The following is a 19,078-nucleotide window of genomic DNA, read 5'->3' on the forward strand; positions in this document are numbered from 1 at the left end:
ACGTTGTCGTCTTGCGTGGAACTTACACCGACTACTGATCATGAAGATTTTGAAGACTGAGCTGCACTTGACGAACAACGCATCACCCAATAGAACGCAGAAACGACTTTGACCTGAACCAAACACTCCACACATTGCAAGCTAAACGACTCATTACGTCGTAAAGCACTCGATGCTTTCCACAATTTAAAAAGAGACCAAATGTCGACTCTAGAGGCCCCACAATGCGATTCCAGTCGCCTAATGTCCGGTTCTTGTTTTGGCTTGTTGGAGACGTGCCGCATTATATTTCGCTATGAGCGCTCACTGGGTACAGCATCTCTTCTCGGGTTGAAACCTGATTGTCTCTGGAAAGGAAAGACACTTGTCTTTGTCCCTGTCAGTTAGGATCTTACGTGGTGTAACACTGAAGACAGATGTACACGATTAGTTGTAGACACACAGGAGGATCCGAGTTCAAATCAAATAGGATAACTTCATTCACGGACTGGTCACTGGCACCCCCCACAGCGGCAGATCCTATCAGACATTCTTTTACGTCTCCACGTCGAGCATCAGCCGGTTGCGTCATGCACACTTCTTGACTGCCATGCGGCACACGACGACTAACTTTGCCTCGCCAATCTCTTCATCTCAAAATAGTATTTACACCCACTGTCCTAAATTATATGTTAGGTATGTTCCAAACTCTCTCTTCCTCTACACTTTTTACATTCTACAGTTCCCTTTTGTACCATGAAGTTTATTCCCTCATGTATTAGAACATCTAATATCATACTGTCACTTTTTCTGGTCATTTTTCTACGATTGTTCCTCTCCTCATTGACTCTTTGGATAAACTTCTCATCTCTTATCTTACCAGTTTAATTAATTTTCGACGTCGTTCTATATCATCACATATAAAACACTCGTTTCTCTTCTTTTCCAGTTTTCCAATAGTCCACGATTACTTCCATGCAATGCTTTATACGTCTACATCTACACCTTCATCTACGTGGCAACTGCGCTATTCACAATTAAGTGACCAGAAGAGGGTTCAATGAACCACCTTCAAACTATCAATCTGCCGTTCCGCTCGTGAGCGGCGCGCGGGAAAAACGAGCACTTAATTTCTTCTGTGCGTGCCATTATTTCTCTTATCTTATCTTGATGATCATTCCTCCCTATGTTGGTGTTTTCGCAATCGGAGGACAAAACTGGTGATTGAAATTTCATGAGAAGACCCCGTCGCAACGATAAACGCCTTTGTTTTAATGATTGCCACTCCTCTTTACGTCTCATGTCTGTGGCACTATCTCCCCTAATTCGCGATAATTCGAAACGAAGTGTCCTTCTTTGTACTTTTTCGATGACATCCGAGCAGTCCCATCTGATGAGGATCCCACACCGCACAGCAGTACTCCGGAATAGGGACAAGCGTGGTGTAAGCAGTCTCTTTAGTAGACCTGTTGCTCCTTCTAAGTGCTCTGCCAATGAACCGCAGTCTTTTGTTGGCTCTAACCACAACATTATCTATGTGATCATTCCAATTTAGGGTATTTGTAATTGTAATCCTTAAGTATTTAGTTGAATTTACAACTCTCAGATTTGTGTGACTTATGACGTAATCGAAATTTAGCTGATTTCTTTTAGTACTCACGTAGATAACTTCACTCTTTTCTTTATTCAGGGTCAATCGCCACTTTTCGCACCATACAAATATCTTATCTAAATCTTTCTGCAAATCTTTTTGGTCATCGGATGACTATACAAGACGGTAAATGACAGCATCTTCCGCAAAAAATCTGAGACGGCTACTGAGATCGTCTCCTATGACGTTAATATAGATCAGTAACAATAGAGGGCCTATAACACTTGCTTTGGGAATGCCGGATATTATTTCTGTTATACTCGATGACTTTCCGTCTATTACTACGAACTGTAACCTTTCTGACAGGAAAACACAATCCAGTCGCACAACTGAAGTGATATTCCATAGGCACGCAGTTTGGTCAGAAGACTCTTGTGAGGAACGGCATCGAAATCCTTCTGTAAATCTAAAAATACAGAATCAATTTGACATCCCTGTCGATAGTATTCATTACTTCATGAGCGTAAGGGCTAGTTGTGTTCCGCAAGAACGATATTTTCTGAATCCGTGCTGACTACTTGTTAATAAATCGCACGTTCCGAAAAATTAATTCCTGAAATTAAGACCAATGTTGGCTACTAATAGGATTGTTTTGGCGAGAGATGATCTCTTTGCCTGTGTCAGTCAGGTTTCTACATCTTCCCTGAGGCCCTGTCATGCGTTTCTTTGCTTCCAAGGCAGCAGAAATCAATCGCATCATCTAGTCCATGGTCCTCTGTTATGACTTTAGTTTTATCGCTAATTTCGTTTCTCCTACTCCTAATTTCTTTTCATTTTTGTTTGGTTCCCTCTCAGTCCATACACTTTACACATTCCGTTCCACAGGGCCTGTAATTCTTCTTGACTTTCGCTGTTCATAGCAATATCATTAGCTACTCTTATCATTGATATTCTATATTTCACGAGTGTTGTCGAGAAAGTAAGTTCCGATCCGTTGCGAAATGGAAACCAATCGGGAAATCGGGTAAAGCCTTACACGGTTCTGTTGGGCAGTGTCTCTAGTATGCGTGTCGGTCGTGTCGTATCGCTCTTTTCAGTTTTGAGTGAATAGTGACCACGTAAAGATGCGTAGGAAATAGCGTCTCCCTCCATGTAGGAGAGCCTGGTTAGAGATTTCGCCTATGTCATACAGCCCACATAGCACAATTGTCGAGCATGCCAATTCTAGGCTGCACGCTCCAGGGGCAATGATTACGCTCCTCCAGCGTTTCCGATGGGAAGTGTTTCATCACCCACTATACAATCCGTAATTGGCTCCCCCTGAGTCTCATCTCTGCTCACAAGAACCGCTGGCTATGAAGACAAAATTTTTCCACAGACAACGAGCTGCAGGCCAGTGCAGATAACTGGCCAAAAGCACAGGCGGCTGCTTTCTATGCCGAGGATACTGGAAAGTTGATACAATACTACGACAAAACTCGAAATTGGAGCGGCGACTGTGTAGAGAAATAGGTGGAAGGTGTAGCTAACTGTTGCAAATAAAACGTTTCTGGTTTCACTGTGGTTTCGATTTTGTGACCGATCGGAACTTACTTTCTGGACAAGCCTCGTATTAGTCACAGTCGTGAAACTTTGTCTTATTTCAGTCATTGCTTCCTTGTTCTATAGACTGAAAGGTAGGATCCCGGGTTAATCTTTTCAGTTTCAGTCCTGCTCTTCCATTATTCCATGGTTTCCTTAATACTTTTCACGTTGTCGAATTTTTTTTTTCTAGGGCGACAAATCCCATCATCGTGTCTTGACTTCTCGTAAGTCTTGCTTCCATCATCAAGCACTAAAAGTAAAGCCAGACTGATAGTCTCCAGTCATAAATAAATTTTATTTTCCATCTACAGCACTCCAAAGCGACCAGTGTGCTCTTTTAGGTGGATATTTTTAGATAGTTTCCAATCTCTTCCTCTCTGCCTTCATATGTGCCTGAACCAATCGTTGTTATTTCTTATTGGGTGCTTCATATCGATACGTAGAGGAGGTGGACCAAAATATGTAAAGATTACAAGCACAACACGTTACCATGCCTAATACGGTGTAGGAATCCTGTAATCATTCAAAACAGCTTTCAGTCATCTCGGAATGGGTAAAACATGTTCCGTATTGTTTTCAAGGTTCACGCGTACTTCTCTCGCAAGTGCACCTCAAATGTTCGATAACACTGACGTCTGGTGACTCTGGTGGCAAGGACAGATGCAATAATTCATCCTAGTGCTCACGGAACCAGGCCAGGTTGATGCAACCTACAAGAACACGCGGGGCCTGTCGTCTTGGAATGTAGAGTCACCATTGGGTAAAAGCATTTTACCTTGGAATAGTCCTGATCAGCCAAAGTAGTCACATAAACCTTTGCAGTATTGCGACCTTTCAGAGTAACTATGGTGCCCATGGAATACCACGACATGGCTTCGCAGATCCACTATTAATCTCCGCTATGTTTCACCCTTGTGACGTAAACTCGGCCAGAAGTGGGTAACAGTGTGAGACAGCACTTATCTCAACAAATGACTAGGTTCCATTGCCCCACAGTCCACGTTTTGCGAGCTTCGATACGGTGACTCTTGAAACACAAAACACTCATCTACCTTCTCCTTACGGATGCAGCCACCAACAATTTGCCTACGTTTGAATTTACTTAGCTCCGACATAACCCACTCACAATTACACGGAACATGGTTCTGACCATGAGTAACACAACTTATTGACGAGTTCTCACAGGTGCCGTTCGCGAGAATATAACAACAGCGGTACTTGCAGACTTACATAGCATATTCACTTATTTTGTAGCATGCATTTCTCGCTGTGTTCTCATGTATTTGTCCAACCACTGTACATGACTCTGTCCCTGTGGGCTGCAGCTCCGTTGTCTGCTGCAGCTGTGCTGCGCGGTTGCTGGGGCGGCAGGAGCAGCGCACCGGCCCTCAGCGGCGGTCCTCTGGGCGAGGGCTGCTGGCACTTCGCGTGGGCCGAGTTCCACTGGGGGCCCAGCGACGACGAAGGCTCGGAGCACACCCTCGACTACTGCCGGTACGCCCTCGAGCTGCAGGTCGTGCACGGGCCCTGCGAAGGTGCGCAGTACGAGTACGTCTGCGTCGCCGTACTCTTCGAGGTGAGGCAGTATCGAAACATTTTACCCTGTAGCTTCTTTACTCACTTGCAGACCTAACAAGAGGTTCTAATCAACACACTCTGCGCTTCAGTGAGATATGTTAGAGGGTCATGCTGAAACAATTTATATGCGTTCAATTTGTAATGGATTCTTTCACCATGATGCTCAATTAATGTAAACAATATAGAACCTTTCAGCTCTTGGACGTGTTCATAAAAAGCAGAGATTCTAATTCATGCACCGTGCTATAGTGCGAGATGTTAATGGTCATGCTGAACGCTAAATTTGTACCCAATTTTTAATGGATTGTCTGATCATGATGCACAATTAATGGAAATAATAATTATAGTACCTTACAGCTCTTAGGCATGTTCATACAAAGCAGTGAAGCATATTGATGTTAAATGAATGCGTTGTTTTAAAAACTAGGTAGAAGAGGTAGGAGGTGCTAAATGTAGCCGGCCGCGGTGGTGGAGCGGTTCTAGGCGTTACAGTGTTGTGACTGACGGTTCACAAGTGGTAGGGATATTTAATTATTTCTTCCCAAATGTATTAGCAAAGAGAGGACAAAACGACCCAGTTTATGAAATAAGAGAATATATAGAAAATGTCTTTCCATGAAGCTTTAACCTAGTAGAAATAGCAGCAACATTCTTGATTGTAATTAACAGAATTACAGAAGCCCTCTAAAACAGAAGCTCATATGATGCTGAAGGAATTTCAAACCGAAATCTGAACAGTTGTCCTTACTTAATAATTAATGTCATCAGTGATACACAGAATACACAGGGAGTATATTGAAACATATGGAGATATTTGGAAACGTAATGTAGTTAAGAATAGTCTCACGGTAGAAACAATTTACTTAGCGCTACACAGTTTGGTTTTCAGGAAGGTTCCTGTTCACACATTCTGTCACCAATATTACAAGATTTCAAGAATAAAGTGATGTGTTCAAAGTATTTGATTGTACAGATCATGTTACTCTCACTGAAAAAAAAATAAGTTTCGCAGAACTGAGGGCTTTGCAGACCACTAATTTGATTCATGTTTAACAAACAGAAAGCAGAAAGCAATGCCAAATAATTAAAACAATGTTGAAACGAGAGAAAATTTTAGTGACGGTGAAAAAAACATGAAGGAACATACGAAAATTCAATTTTCGGTCCATTCCTATTCCGTGTGTATGTGAACGTCCTTCACTTATCTTTAATCAAGGGAAGCTGGTGCTTCGTGTACAAGAAGTAGAGCCATATCGACAATTTCTCTAGCCCAAGAACAGGCGTCGATAAACAGGGTATAATGCTCATAATCATGGGTGTACCTACAGATAAAAACTTCAACTAGAAGAAACAATCACATTCAGCTATTTGGCAACTTCGTATATAGCTAGTCTTGGAAACAAACGAATCAGCCTTCTGACATATGTTACACACATCCACTCAATTATATCTTCTGGAATGATTTTGTAGTAACTCGTCACTCAGGAAGGTGGAACTGATATACAAAATGCGAACACTAATAATAATATGTTGTGTTGACCTACATTTATCTTGTAGAGACCTCTTCAAGGAATTAGGCATTTTAATTGCACCATAATAAATAAATTTACTAATTAAATCCGTGATACAAAGTCTACCACACCTCGAAAGAATAGCCATATCCATACCTACACAAGAATAAAAAATGACCTTCATTGATCACTATTAAAGCCTTCAGTTACTCATAAATTTGCTCAGTATGTCTCTTCCAAATTGACTGATAATTTGGTTAGTAGGATGAGGCTTCTAACAGATAGTAAAGCAAGTATAAAATCTGACTTAAAATAATTTCTTCTGGACAACTCTTTCTAGTCCATGGACAAATATATGTTAAAAAATTGGTAGTCAATAACAAAAAACGTCTAGTTTTAAGTGTAGGTGTATGAGTAGGACTGAATGTTCGTTGATAGTTGACCATTACTCACCTGATGGTGGTGGTGGTGGTGGTGGTTAGTGTTTAACGTCCCGTCGACAACGAGGTCATTAGAGACGGAGCGCAATCTCGGGTTAGGGAAGGACTGGGAAGGAAATCGGCCGTGCCCTTTCAAAGGAACCATCCCGGCATTTGCCTGAAACGATTTAGGGAAATCACGGAAAACCTAAATCAGGATGGCTGGAGACCGGATTGAACCGTCGTCCTCCCGAATGCGAGTCCAGTATGCTAACCACTGCGCCACCTCACTCGGTCTATTACTTAGCTCAGAACCCTTAGGGTGGGTTACAATATGGGGTAAACAAGTAATGTAACAAAGTTTACAAATAAAACAAGAGAACAAATGACTGGTAGCCATAAAACGTCATCCAAAATCGTACTGAATACCTTCCCAGCAAATTACTTTGAACAACTACTGCAGGAACGCACTCGAAGTGTAAATGGTAGCGATAGCATACTTGACGTCTTAGCAACAAATAAACCTGGCCAGATAAGGAGCATCAAGACAGATACAGGTATTAGTGACCGCAAGGTTGTTGTTGCTAGACTGAATACCATAACGTCCAAACTCACCAGAAATTAACTTAAAACGCATCTATTTTGAAAAGCAGATAAAAATTCGCTTGACACTTTCCTAAGACACAGTCTCCACTTCTTCCGATATGATTACATAAGCTTAAACCAGATGAGACTGAAATTCAAAGAAATAGTATCAATGACAATTGAGAAACATATACGAAATAAATTACTAAGAGAATGTACTGATCCCCATGGCACACAAAATAGATCAGAGCACTATTGCAGAAGGAACGAAAAAAGCAATACAAATTTAAAAGAACGCAAAATCCAAAAGACTGGCGAAGTTTAATACTAGCTCCTACTGTAGCACGAACTTTAATGGGAGATACATTCAATAGTTTTCGCAACGAAACTCCGTCTCATAATCTGGCAGAAAACTCAAAGAGATTCTGGTCGTATGTAAAGTACACCAGCTGCAAGACGCATACAATAGCTCCATACTTAGCAATCATATACAGTCGCTTGCTTGTAGAAAGAAAAACATTAATTGACAAATAGGCAACACGGAAACTTCCTGGCAGATTAAAACTGTGTGCGCCGACCGAGACTCGAACTCGGGACCTTTGCCTTTCGCGGGCAAGTGCTCTACCATCTGAGCTACCGAAGCACGACTCACGCCCGGCCCCCACAGCTTTACTTCTGCCAGTATCTCGTCTCCTACCTTCCAAACTTTACAGAAGCTCTCCTGCGAACCTTGCAGAACTAGCACTCCTGAAAGAAAGGATATTGCGGAGACATGGCTTAGCCACAGCCTGGGGGATGTTCCCAGAATGAGATTTTCACTCTGCAGCGGAGTGTGCGCTGATATGAAACTTCCTGGCAGATTAAAACTGTGTGCGCCGACCGAGACTCGAACTCGGGACCTTTGCCTTTCGCGGGCAAGTGCTCTACCATCTGAGCTACCGAAGCACGACTCACGCCCGGCCCCCACAGCTTTACTTCTGCCAGTATCTCGTCTCCTACCTTCCAAACTTTACAGAAGCTCTCCTGCGAACCTTGCAGAACTAGCACTCCTGACAGAAAGGATATTGCGGAGACATGGCTTAGCCACAGCCTGGGGGATGTTCCCAGAATGAGATTTTCACTCTGCAGCGGAGTGTGCGCTGATATGAAACTTCCTGGCAGATTAAAACTGTGTGCGCCGACCGAGACTCGAACTCGGGACCTTTGCCTTTCGCGGGCAAGTGCTCTACCATCTGAGCTACCGAAGCACGACTCACGCCCGGCCCCCACAGCTTTACTTCTGCCAGTATCTCGTCTCCTACCTTCCAAACTTTACAGAAGCTCTCCTGCGAACCTTGCAGAACTAGCACTCCTGACAGAAAGGATATTGCGGAGACATGGCTTAGCCACAGCCTGGGGGATGTTCCCAGAATGAGATTTTCACTCTGCAGCGGAGTGTGCGCTGATATGAAACTTCCTGGCAGATTGAAACTGTGTGCGCCGACCGAGACTCGAACTCGGGACCTTTGCCTTTCGCGGGCAAGTGCTCTACCATCTGAGCTACCGAAGCACGACTCACGCCCAGCCCCCACAGCTTTACTTCTGCCAGTATCTCGTCTCCTACCTTCCAAACTTTACAGAAGCTCTCCTGCGAACCTTGCAGAACTAGCACTCCTGACAGAAAGCATATTGCGGAGACATGGCTTAGCCACAGCCTGGGGGATGTTCCCAGAATGAGATTTTCACTCTGCAGCGGAGTGTGCGCTGATATGAAACTTCCTGGCAGATTAAAACTGTGTGCGCCGACCGAGACTCGAACTCGGGACCTTTGCCTTTCGCGGGCAAGTGCTCTACCATCTGAGCTACCGAAGCACGACTCACGCCCGGCCCCCACAGCTTTACTTCTGCCAGTATCTCGTCTCCTACCTTCCAAACTTTACAGAAGCTCTCCTGCGTACCTTGCAGAACTAGCACTCCTGAAAGAAAGGATATTGCGGAGACATGGCTTAGCCACAGCCTGGAGGATGTTTCCAGAATGAGATTTTCACTCTGCAGCGGAGTGTGCACTGATATGAAACTTCCTGGCACATTAAAACTGTGTGCGCCGACCGAGACTCGAACTCGGGACCTTTGCCTTTCGCGAGCACTTGCCCGCGAAAGGCAAAGGTCCCGAGTTCGAGTCTCGGTCGGCGCACACAGTTTTAATCTGCCAGGAAGTTTCATATCAGCGCACACTCCGCTGCAGAGTGAAAATCTCATTCTGGAGGCAACACGGATTCGGAAAATATCGTTCCCGTGATACACAAGTGGCACTATATTCTCATGAAGTAATGATTACTGCTGACTGATGACATCAAACTCATTCCATATTTTTAGATTTTCAGAAAACTTTACACCCCGTTTCTCACAAGCGACTTCGTAGTGATCTGCGTGCCTATGGCGTATCTCCTCAGTTGTGTTACTGGGTTCGTGATTCCTGTCAGGAAGATCACAGTTCGTAATAACCGGCGTAAAGTCATCGAGTAAAACAGAAATAATATCTGGGGTTTGCCAAAGAACTGTTAAAGGCCTTTCGCGGGAATCCACTAAATTACGGTTACACTACATATCACACAAACCTAACTCAACTAAATACTTACGGATTACAATTACCAATAACTTAAACAGGAACGATCACATAGACAATGTTGTGGGGAACGCAAACCAAAGACAACGTCTATTATTCGAACACTTAATGTAGCAAGTCTATTAAAACGTCTGCTTACTCTACACTAGTCCGCCCTCTTGTAGAGTGTTTGTATGACAGAGGTAACGAAATGATCACTTTAATAAAATAAGAGAAGTCAGAGCTAGGTCTGTGTTGGGCGTTATGCGGATTTCAAAACCTGAGGGTGAGCTGCGAATCCGCATTCACTCCAGCCCTTTCGTCTAAGTGAACAAGGCAATAATGTCTAGAATAGGTGCTCGAGAAAATCACTGAGACTTTTAGCGCTTTAAGCTGGCATGTCAGCGACATTTGCTCAAAGAGCTGTACAAAAACTCAAGCTAAAGAAATCTAACAAGGTAATGGGAGTGTGTCAGCGGAATAATTGAGGTATTGTTGTGCAGCGTCAGTACTGCAGCTGTGTCGTAGTCTTTGTATGATGGTCCGGTTAGCCCTGTATCACAGTTTTTTTCTGGTAATTACATTTATCAAGATACGTAAAATCGTAGAACAGATGACTTTGCAGTTCTAAAAATCCACATTAATTACTTCAGGATTAGCTTATTTTTATGTTTATTTGTTTATTTATTTATCCAACTTTAAGCATTTACATGCAATCGATGTCGTCGTGAGTAATGTACAATTTACATATTAAGAAATATAACTATTGTGAGGTATCACACAATGCTAAAGTATACATTTTAAAAGAACATACATAATAAAGGAATACATTTAATATATAAAGATATCCCACATAACTAAAGTGCGCATTTTAAAGAATATGTATAATCAAAGAATACATTTCATACATAAGGATTTCTCCACATGTTTAACAGCTAAATGTGGAACTACAGAGACAAAAAGGCTTAGGAAGAGGTACAAACAGAGCTGCCTAGTTGTTTCGTAGGTCAGGTCTATTTTTGAAGAGTTTTAATATTCTTTAACACCGTAAAAAGCTTTGTCTTTCAGTCATATTTTAGTCTTACTTTTAAATATATTAAAAGAGACACAATGTGCCTGGACAGGTAATGTGTTGAAAAGCGTTATTCCCATGTATTCATAACTGTCTTATGTTTTCTTGAGTCGAGTTGTTGGTATGTCTATCTTAAATGTTTGACGAGTTTAAGATTATGAACGGACTGCCTAAGGTTGTAACTGTTGAAGTTTTCTTTTATGTACAAAAGGCAGCTGTATATAAAAAGAGAAGGGGCTATCATTATCTGTATTTCTTTGAAGTATGACCTACATGATATGTTATTTTTGGTAATCCCAGAGATGCTCCTGATGGCTTTCTTCTGTCAAATAAAAATTTTCCTGGACCATGGAGAATCACCCCATAGAAGAATACCATAGCTAATATGGCAATGAAAGAATTCATAATAGGAATTAATCAGCAGGCTTTCAGACACACAGGTGCATAACTTTTTCAGTAGATAGATAACTCGCGAAAGCTTTCGAGATTTGTTGTGTATGTGCCTCTGCCGGGTTAATTTCATATCTAAGTATATGCCAAGAAGTTTTGCAGAAGTGTACTCAATATCAGCATTGGATAACCTGAAGGATATATTTACAGTCTTTTACATAGTTAATAGCTAATTCATTGGCTTCGAACCACATATTGGATAATCTGAGAAAAATCTTTACTTTGCTCCTTCAGTTTATTTATGTCCTTCCCTGAATTGATGAAAGTTGTATCACCTGCGTAAAGCACAGGTTTGCATGACATATTGCTGGGCAGGTCATTTGTAAATATTATAAACAGTAATGGCGCAAGGGGAACACCTGTAGTGACATTGAGTAACTGTGACTTTTGACCGTTGTAGCTTACAGTTTGCTTTCTGTTACTGAGATATGATTTAATGAGGGAGAGTTCCAGATCCCTAATGCCGTAACACCATAGTTTTTCCAGCAGTATTGTGTGGTTTACAGAGTCAAATGCTTTGCTTAAGTCCACTAGTGTGGCTTCAGCAGATAATTTGGATTCAAAAGAAGGTTGCACAATAGAAACAACATTTTCAACAGCATTAAGTGTTGATAACTGGGCCCTAAAACCATATTGAAACTTGAGTGATATGAGCATAGGAGTGTGGTGGAGCATTTGTCCAACATACATTGTTCGACCAGTCTTTTTCCAGCAAACTATAGCTTCTGATAGGCATGAGAACAGTATACTATAACTGTTGTTCGGGGAAATCAAAACTACGAAAAGTGGACAGGGCGCACAAGATTTGTGACCCGACTTATTTATAAGATGAGCTTCAATATCTGTTGTCGACATTCAAGACGAATGGTTATTCGAACAAAGAAAGAGATCGAGCCTTCGCCCTAGGGTGAGAATCAGGATCAGCGACGAATGACGACCGCCAGGAGCGAAAGTTTTCCTTCCGTCCATCAGTGCGATTACAGACCACATTGGGAAAGTGTTGACCAAGTAAGGCGTAGAAACTGCTTTGAGACCCACTACGAAGTTAAATGAATGTTTTAAGATCAGTGAAACATATACGACTACCTATGACTTCACCGAGTGTATATGGAATTCCTTGTAAATGTGGTCTAGTTTATATGGGTGTCATGAAAAAACGTGTCAGCACCAGTCTGATTGAACACAAGTGGAACTGCCGTCTGGGACATACGGAGGAATCGTCCGTAGCGGAACATCTTTACCAAGCGGTTGATTATGAAACAAAATTGGCGGAGGCGAGTGTTATATCGAAAACACCGCATTATCATGCCCGTATTTGTAGGGAGGCTATTGAGATTTACAAACACCGTAATAATTTTAGTAGAAAAGTGGAAGGTGTTAAACTAGATAAATTTTGGATATCTGCACTACAATGTAAGAATGGCGATCGATTACATTCAGTCGGGAATGTAGGCACTACCAAAGGTAATCTTGCAGCCGACGTCACCTGATGGACTGTGGTGCCCTCTACACTGATCATTCGAAGCTCCCTCTATTTCTGGTAGCAGTTCGCCACTTCATCTCTGAAGATGTCTCCCGCAGTCGCAGAGGAAACGTTAAGAGGAGGTTTTATACATTGAGCCCAGAAGCTTTAAGTGATAACGAAAAGTGTTACCTACAATTCTTTCATATTTCATGCATGGAAAACAAGAACGCACACAACACCAATAAGGTGTCTATAACAGTACGACGAGGTAACTGGTATAATCGAAAACGTTCAGCCAAGTGATGGATGGGAGATAAACCAACAGAACTTCTTCGTGGGATTCCAATAGATAAGAAACTACAGGCTAGTAAACGAAACGTATATCGAGCTAGAAAACATCCAGAAGTAACACAAATTCATACGCGATAAATGTCAGATTGCTTACAATATCATATTCCATGTTCTGATCGACCAAATACTTTGGAAAATAGGTTTAGAGTCTCGAAATCTTTCAGCTACAGTTTTTATTCGGTAAGCAACGGTACATAGTATATTTTGCTATCTTATTTCAATTTTCCTCTTCCAGTCTGGAATGGTGCGCGGCTAGGGTTACCCGAAGAAGCCTAACACCTTCGCTTTTATCATGGCGGTCGTGATGTGAGACGAAATGTGTGAGGGAAGGTGTAACATATTACTTCGCATTTCTTGGAGGCACACTATGCAAAACTAAATCTCTCTGTGATGCACAACATCTGTCTTGTATAGCTATCTACAGAATTGAATGAGTCCTTGTGTGATGTTCTTTCACTTGTCAAACAAAACCTTCAGGAAAAGTGCTACTCTTCATGCGTTCACTATTTCTTTTTTTTATATTGATACGTCATAAAGACCTGCCCTCTTGGATTTCTATTACGGGTCGTTTGACAAAAACGTTACGCTGTTTTTGTTTAAAACGAATTAGAAACGAACTTTATAAACACCATTCACTCCCCACTACTTTGTTTATACTCCACAAATATTCAATATTCCTGACCTCAGTAACTACAAATGTAGTCATAAAATTTTAAGTGTAATGAAAAAACCAAGTTACGTAATTAACATTTTGTTGATTTGTAGGTACATGTCAGAAGACCCGGTAAACAATGACATGCACGCATCAAAATACCGTAGCACGGTGCTAGAAGAACTTATGCAAAATGGCGCAGCCCACTCATAGCGGAGTATCACGCGTAATCCGTTTTCGGAGGCATGGAAAGTGTTGCAGTTGCGTCAAACGAGTCTAATAGACATCTTCAGGTCCCATAATAATTCTTACAATTGTTGCCAACGATAAAAGTATGCTAAAAAGTAAGTAAGTTCTATTTAGAATCGTAAAGGGACCACAACAGATTAATTTTCCCCTTTTTTTGACTGGTTACAGCTGGCTATTTTTTGCACTGTCACTAAAAGTGTCTCAAAATTTGTCATCTCCACGTTCGTGCGACTATTAACAGTGATCAACACAGTCTGATGTCTGTCAGTGAACAATTTCGAAAGATGGACTTCACAATGTCGACTTTCCATGTGTCATTCGCATTACGGTACGAATACAATCTTTGATGATGATGATGTTTCGTTTGTGGGGCGCTCAATTGCGCGGTTATCAACGCCCGTACAAATTGCCGACCTTTGCTCAGTCCAAACTCGCCACTTTCATGAATAATGATGAAATGATGACGACAACACAAACACTCCAGTCATCTCGAGGCAGGTGAAAATCCCTGACCCCACCGGGAATCGGACCCAGCACCCCGTGCTCGGGAAGCGAGAACGCGTCCGAGAGACTACAAGCTGCGGACTATAATCTTTGAATGACTGTATAAACGATCTTCATCCGTTTACTGATTTAATATGAGTGTTCAGTAAGTTCTCCAACGCTTTCTTTCTTGGCCAGTTTCGGTTGAAAAATGTAGATTTTGTTGAGACATATTCCCGCTTCAGCCCTCGTAGTTTCATGGAGTTCTGATATGTAACTGCGCTAAACATAGCTTTCAGAATGTCATCTGTAACTGAGGTGCGTTCTAAGCAAATGGCTGTCTTTGAGTTTCTTTTGGTGGAAAACTGAAGCATGGCAGATATTCATAGGTACTTGCTGAATGTCTACTGAGACCCTGAAATCAACAAAAGCACGGTGAGTTGGGCGAGGAGTGTGTCGTCATTGCAACAAAGTCACACAAACCTGCCACATCTCCCGCGTACCGGCCGACAACAGACAACTGTGACTCTCGCGATGTGTTCGTCGTCACAAAAATGTAAACGAGCTTCTCTTTCTCCATGACATCGTAAGGGCTTACGCAAGTCTGCGCACTAGAGAATAGCTCATAAAACTTCTTGGATTGTTGTTGCTCATCAACCCTACATCCCTGATCTTGCACCTTCTTACTTCTATACGTTTGACACTATGCAAGAAGCAATACGTGGATCGTGGGGAGGTTATTGGTGCAACAAGACGTTGGCTCCAACGTCGACCTGGTGATTGGTACCATACGGGCATGCAAGCACTTCCAGTAATGTGGCGTAAGACAGTCGCACTGAACGGAGATTATTTTGAAAAGCAGGGTTTCGTAACCTGAAGAATGGGGAATAATAGGGTGTACTAAAATCCTGAATAAATACAATCCGCTTTCAGAGAAACACGTGTTGCATTAGCTGCTGAACATCCCTCGTACCTATGACCCAAACGTCTTAGTAGATTTCTTCGGTTCAGGATATAGTACTTTACTTTAGAAGTATCGTACCTTTCTCCCTATGTTCATTTTGGCTTCGTTCAGCTTCTGTGTGTCAATCATGTTTGGGATGAAACTGTGCTTCGGAGCACGGCTGTTGAACTATGGTCGATCTTTCTATCCCACATCTAGATCGATATATACTTATGTAAAGTTTTTTGCACGATGTTCTTCAATTACAGCCATAACACCCCACATTTGAAACTCCCGAACGGATATTTATCGATGATTTCCATGGTTATCTGCAGTCTCTTCCATGTCGTACTTATTAAGCAAATACATAGTCTTAAATATCTTAGTAAACCTTTAAACATTTACAGCCTCTGATTCTTAAATACATGTGTGGCAACTAATCCACTTTTCTATACGCACTCAATTGAAAGTCTGTGCTTTGGCTAGCAACGGGTCTAATTCAGCATGTCGCAAACCTTTATCTTCAAAATAATAAAGGCAGTAGATGATTCCAAATCGAGTATTTGGAGATAACGAAACAACAGTCAGTAATTAGCAGGGGAAGGAGTGGGAACAGTAATTCACTTAAGCAAAAGTTATTGATTGGAATTATTTAAGAAATATAATTTAAAAACAAGAGTATCTAATACTACTGCAGTATCTCTACTTTTACTACACAAAATCAGTTTACATACAGAAGACAATACACTGAAGTTTAACAGCAATAGCACACAATTTCCCAACCAGTTGCGTAATTACACATTGCAGTTGGGCAACTATGTGCTTGACAGGGGAGGTTATGTTAGGTATTCATGAGTGAAAATTATAGCCATTTAAATTAACTACCAATTTCTGTTACGAAATTACTTAACTGAAACATATTTCTATAGTAACATGGAGTATGTAATCGCTTTCATTATTACATTTCGACAAATTTTATAATACTTATTTCTTGGATAAGCGCTCATTACGAACTCAGCCTTAAGGTATCTTCTGCAGTGCGTGGAGCACGATTCCTATCACAGAATGCAAGATAACTGCAGCGCAAATACTTGTCTTTACCTACATCTACAGAGATGCAACATACCTTATTACGTTCTTTAGTTCCGTAAGTGTAGGCAGTGATTCCGAAGCATCAGTAAATCGTCTTATGGTCGTCTTCGTCTTCATAAAAAATACTGATAACGTCTGTTACATCCGATGACTCTGGTATTTCCACAATAATTCTGGTTTTCTTCTTAGTTTTTTCTGGCTGCTGTGTAAAACACACTAGTACATCTTTCCCTCCTTTGCTCTTGCATTGCACCATTACGCACAATTTGCTATTACGCACTGGCGAAATCACATTCTGTGTCTTAATATGGTACCTTTAGGAAACAACTCCGTCTATATGTAATGAATTACAGGTGGTAACAACACATTCATAGAAAAGGTCAACTTTAATATCTACAATCTAACTTTCTTACTTTCTGCCTGCTGAATATAGCTAGAAATTATCGTGTTTGTTACGTACAGGAAGCACAAGAGTGCAGCAGTTTTCAGAAGTCATTATGTGTTCAAAAATGGCTCTGAGCTCTATGGGACTTAACATCTGATGTCATCAGTCCCCTATAACTTAGAACTACTTAAACCTAAATAACCTAAGGACATCACACACATCTATGCCCAGGGCAGGATTCGAACCTGCGACCGTAGCGGTCTCGTGGTTCCAGACTGTAGCGCCTAGAACCGCATGGCCAATCCAGCCGGCTCATTATGTGTCACACGAGCTTCAAGTATTGAACGCTCACGATAACTTGTTGTATACAATTACCCTATACCCCCAACTCGTGTGGTTTGAAACCTTAAATCAGCAGGAACTGTGTGGGATGCATTTAAAAGCGGAGTAGTTTTCTGCATCGCCGTTCGTGCCACGCCCTTCAAAAATAATAAAAAATCATCTGTGATGTGAACATGGCACATTATTCCCTATGAATTTATAAGAATTTGTTGTTCTATTGAAGTCCAGTATAGAAAGCAAACGAAATGGGTGGTAATGACTGGGACAGATTTTGTAATATTTTTATGATAAATGCCGTCTTGCTGTAAGTGCGGATGAATGTACGAGTATGTCAATAAACAATCACGTAGATTAAATATCTAGGTGTGGTATGATACTCCGTCTTCAGGCCACCAGTGGCCTACTGGGACCATCCGAACGCCGTGTCATCCTCCGAATTGGATGCAGATAGGACGGCCGTGGGGTCAGCACACTGCTCTCCCGGTCGTTATGTGGTATTCTTGACCGAAGCCGCTACTTTTCGGTCGAGTAGCTACTCAATTGGCATCACGAGGCTGAGTGCACACCGAAAAATGGAAACAGCGCATGGCGGCTGGATGGTCAGTCATCCAGGTGACGGCCACACCCAAATATCTAGGTGTAAGGTTGCAAAAAACGACGTGAAATGGAACTGTAGTGTAAGGACGTTAGTAGGGACGGTGGATGGTTCCGTTTCTTGGGAAATTTCTAGGTAAGTATAACTCACTTATAAAGAAAACAGCGTACAGAAGACTTGTGCGACACATTCTTGAGCTATGCTGGAGTGTTTGGGATCGCCACTAGGTCGAATTAAACGATCAAATCGAAGCAACTCAGAATCGAGCTACTTTATTTGTCGCTAGAAGGTTCGATCAACAGGCGAATATTAAGGTAATGCTCCTTGAACCCAAATTAGAATCACTGGATGTAACCCTACCACTACTATTGTAATTTAGTATACATTTACATAAATAACAGAAATCATGTCTCTATGTTGCCACCGCATAACCCTCTTACTAAGATTTAGTTTAATTTACAAATAAAGTACACTATGGAAGGATAGTTCTGTTAACAAGAAAAGCTAATCAATAGAGTTACCGTTTTTACAGGATTTGACAGTGTGTTGTGTCTAATGGATAAATAAATTACACTATTCACTTCTTTTCCTAAGTTCTTACCCAGCGGTTCGAAAGAAATGTAGTATGAATATTATTATACTGAAGCTAGGACAACTCTGTTTCAGGTTCATTTAGTGGTTTAAATATGTTAACGATCGCCAGCCTATCCAGGCAATGAAACGGTGAAATATTGGAAAAGCAGAAGTATGAATTGCACCTACTTTCTTGCTACTGTTTAAATTGATTTTCCAAATAAATGTTACTCCACTTAAACAATGTAGGACTACACCCTTATACAGTATGTTTCTAAAAGACAAAAGCCCAGTAGATAACTTCAAGGAAGCTACAAAAATTTGGCCAGCGGGAACCTTTCGAAAAGCACTTTTTGTAATCAACAAACTTAAATGCTAAAATACTTAGATACTAAAGCACACACTTTTTATACTGAACTTTTCAATTCAATAAAATCTCTTTCCTACTGGAACTTACTTTAAAAGGGATTACTCTCCGAACTAACTTTGTATACTCTTTTAATTGATTTTATTAGCTTATATCACTCTGCCTGAATTTTACGTAAGTTAAGTTTTACTAAAACACTTTGCAATAGTTAAGAAAACTTTCTCATTA

At 41.4% G+C, this 19,078-nt stretch overlaps 1 protein-coding gene across 1 annotated transcript in view; it reads left to right on the plus strand.

Moving 5' to 3' along the window:
• LOC126417145 (carbonic anhydrase 1-like) overlaps positions 1–19,078 on the plus strand; it is a 148,595-nt gene that overhangs the window by 115,298 nt on the left and 14,219 nt on the right. Inside the window, exon 3 of the mRNA XM_050085043.1 lies at positions 4,498–4,730. Within this exon, the coding sequence (XP_049941000.1) occupies positions 4,498–4,730 (233 nt within the window). The remainder of the gene's footprint in view (positions 1–4,497; positions 4,731–19,078) is intronic.

Source organism: Schistocerca serialis, chromosome 8 (genome assembly GCF_023864345.2).
Source record: "Schistocerca serialis cubense isolate TAMUIC-IGC-003099 chromosome 8, iqSchSeri2.2, whole genome shotgun sequence".
NCBI lineage: Eukaryota > Metazoa > Arthropoda > Insecta > Orthoptera > Acrididae > Schistocerca > Schistocerca serialis.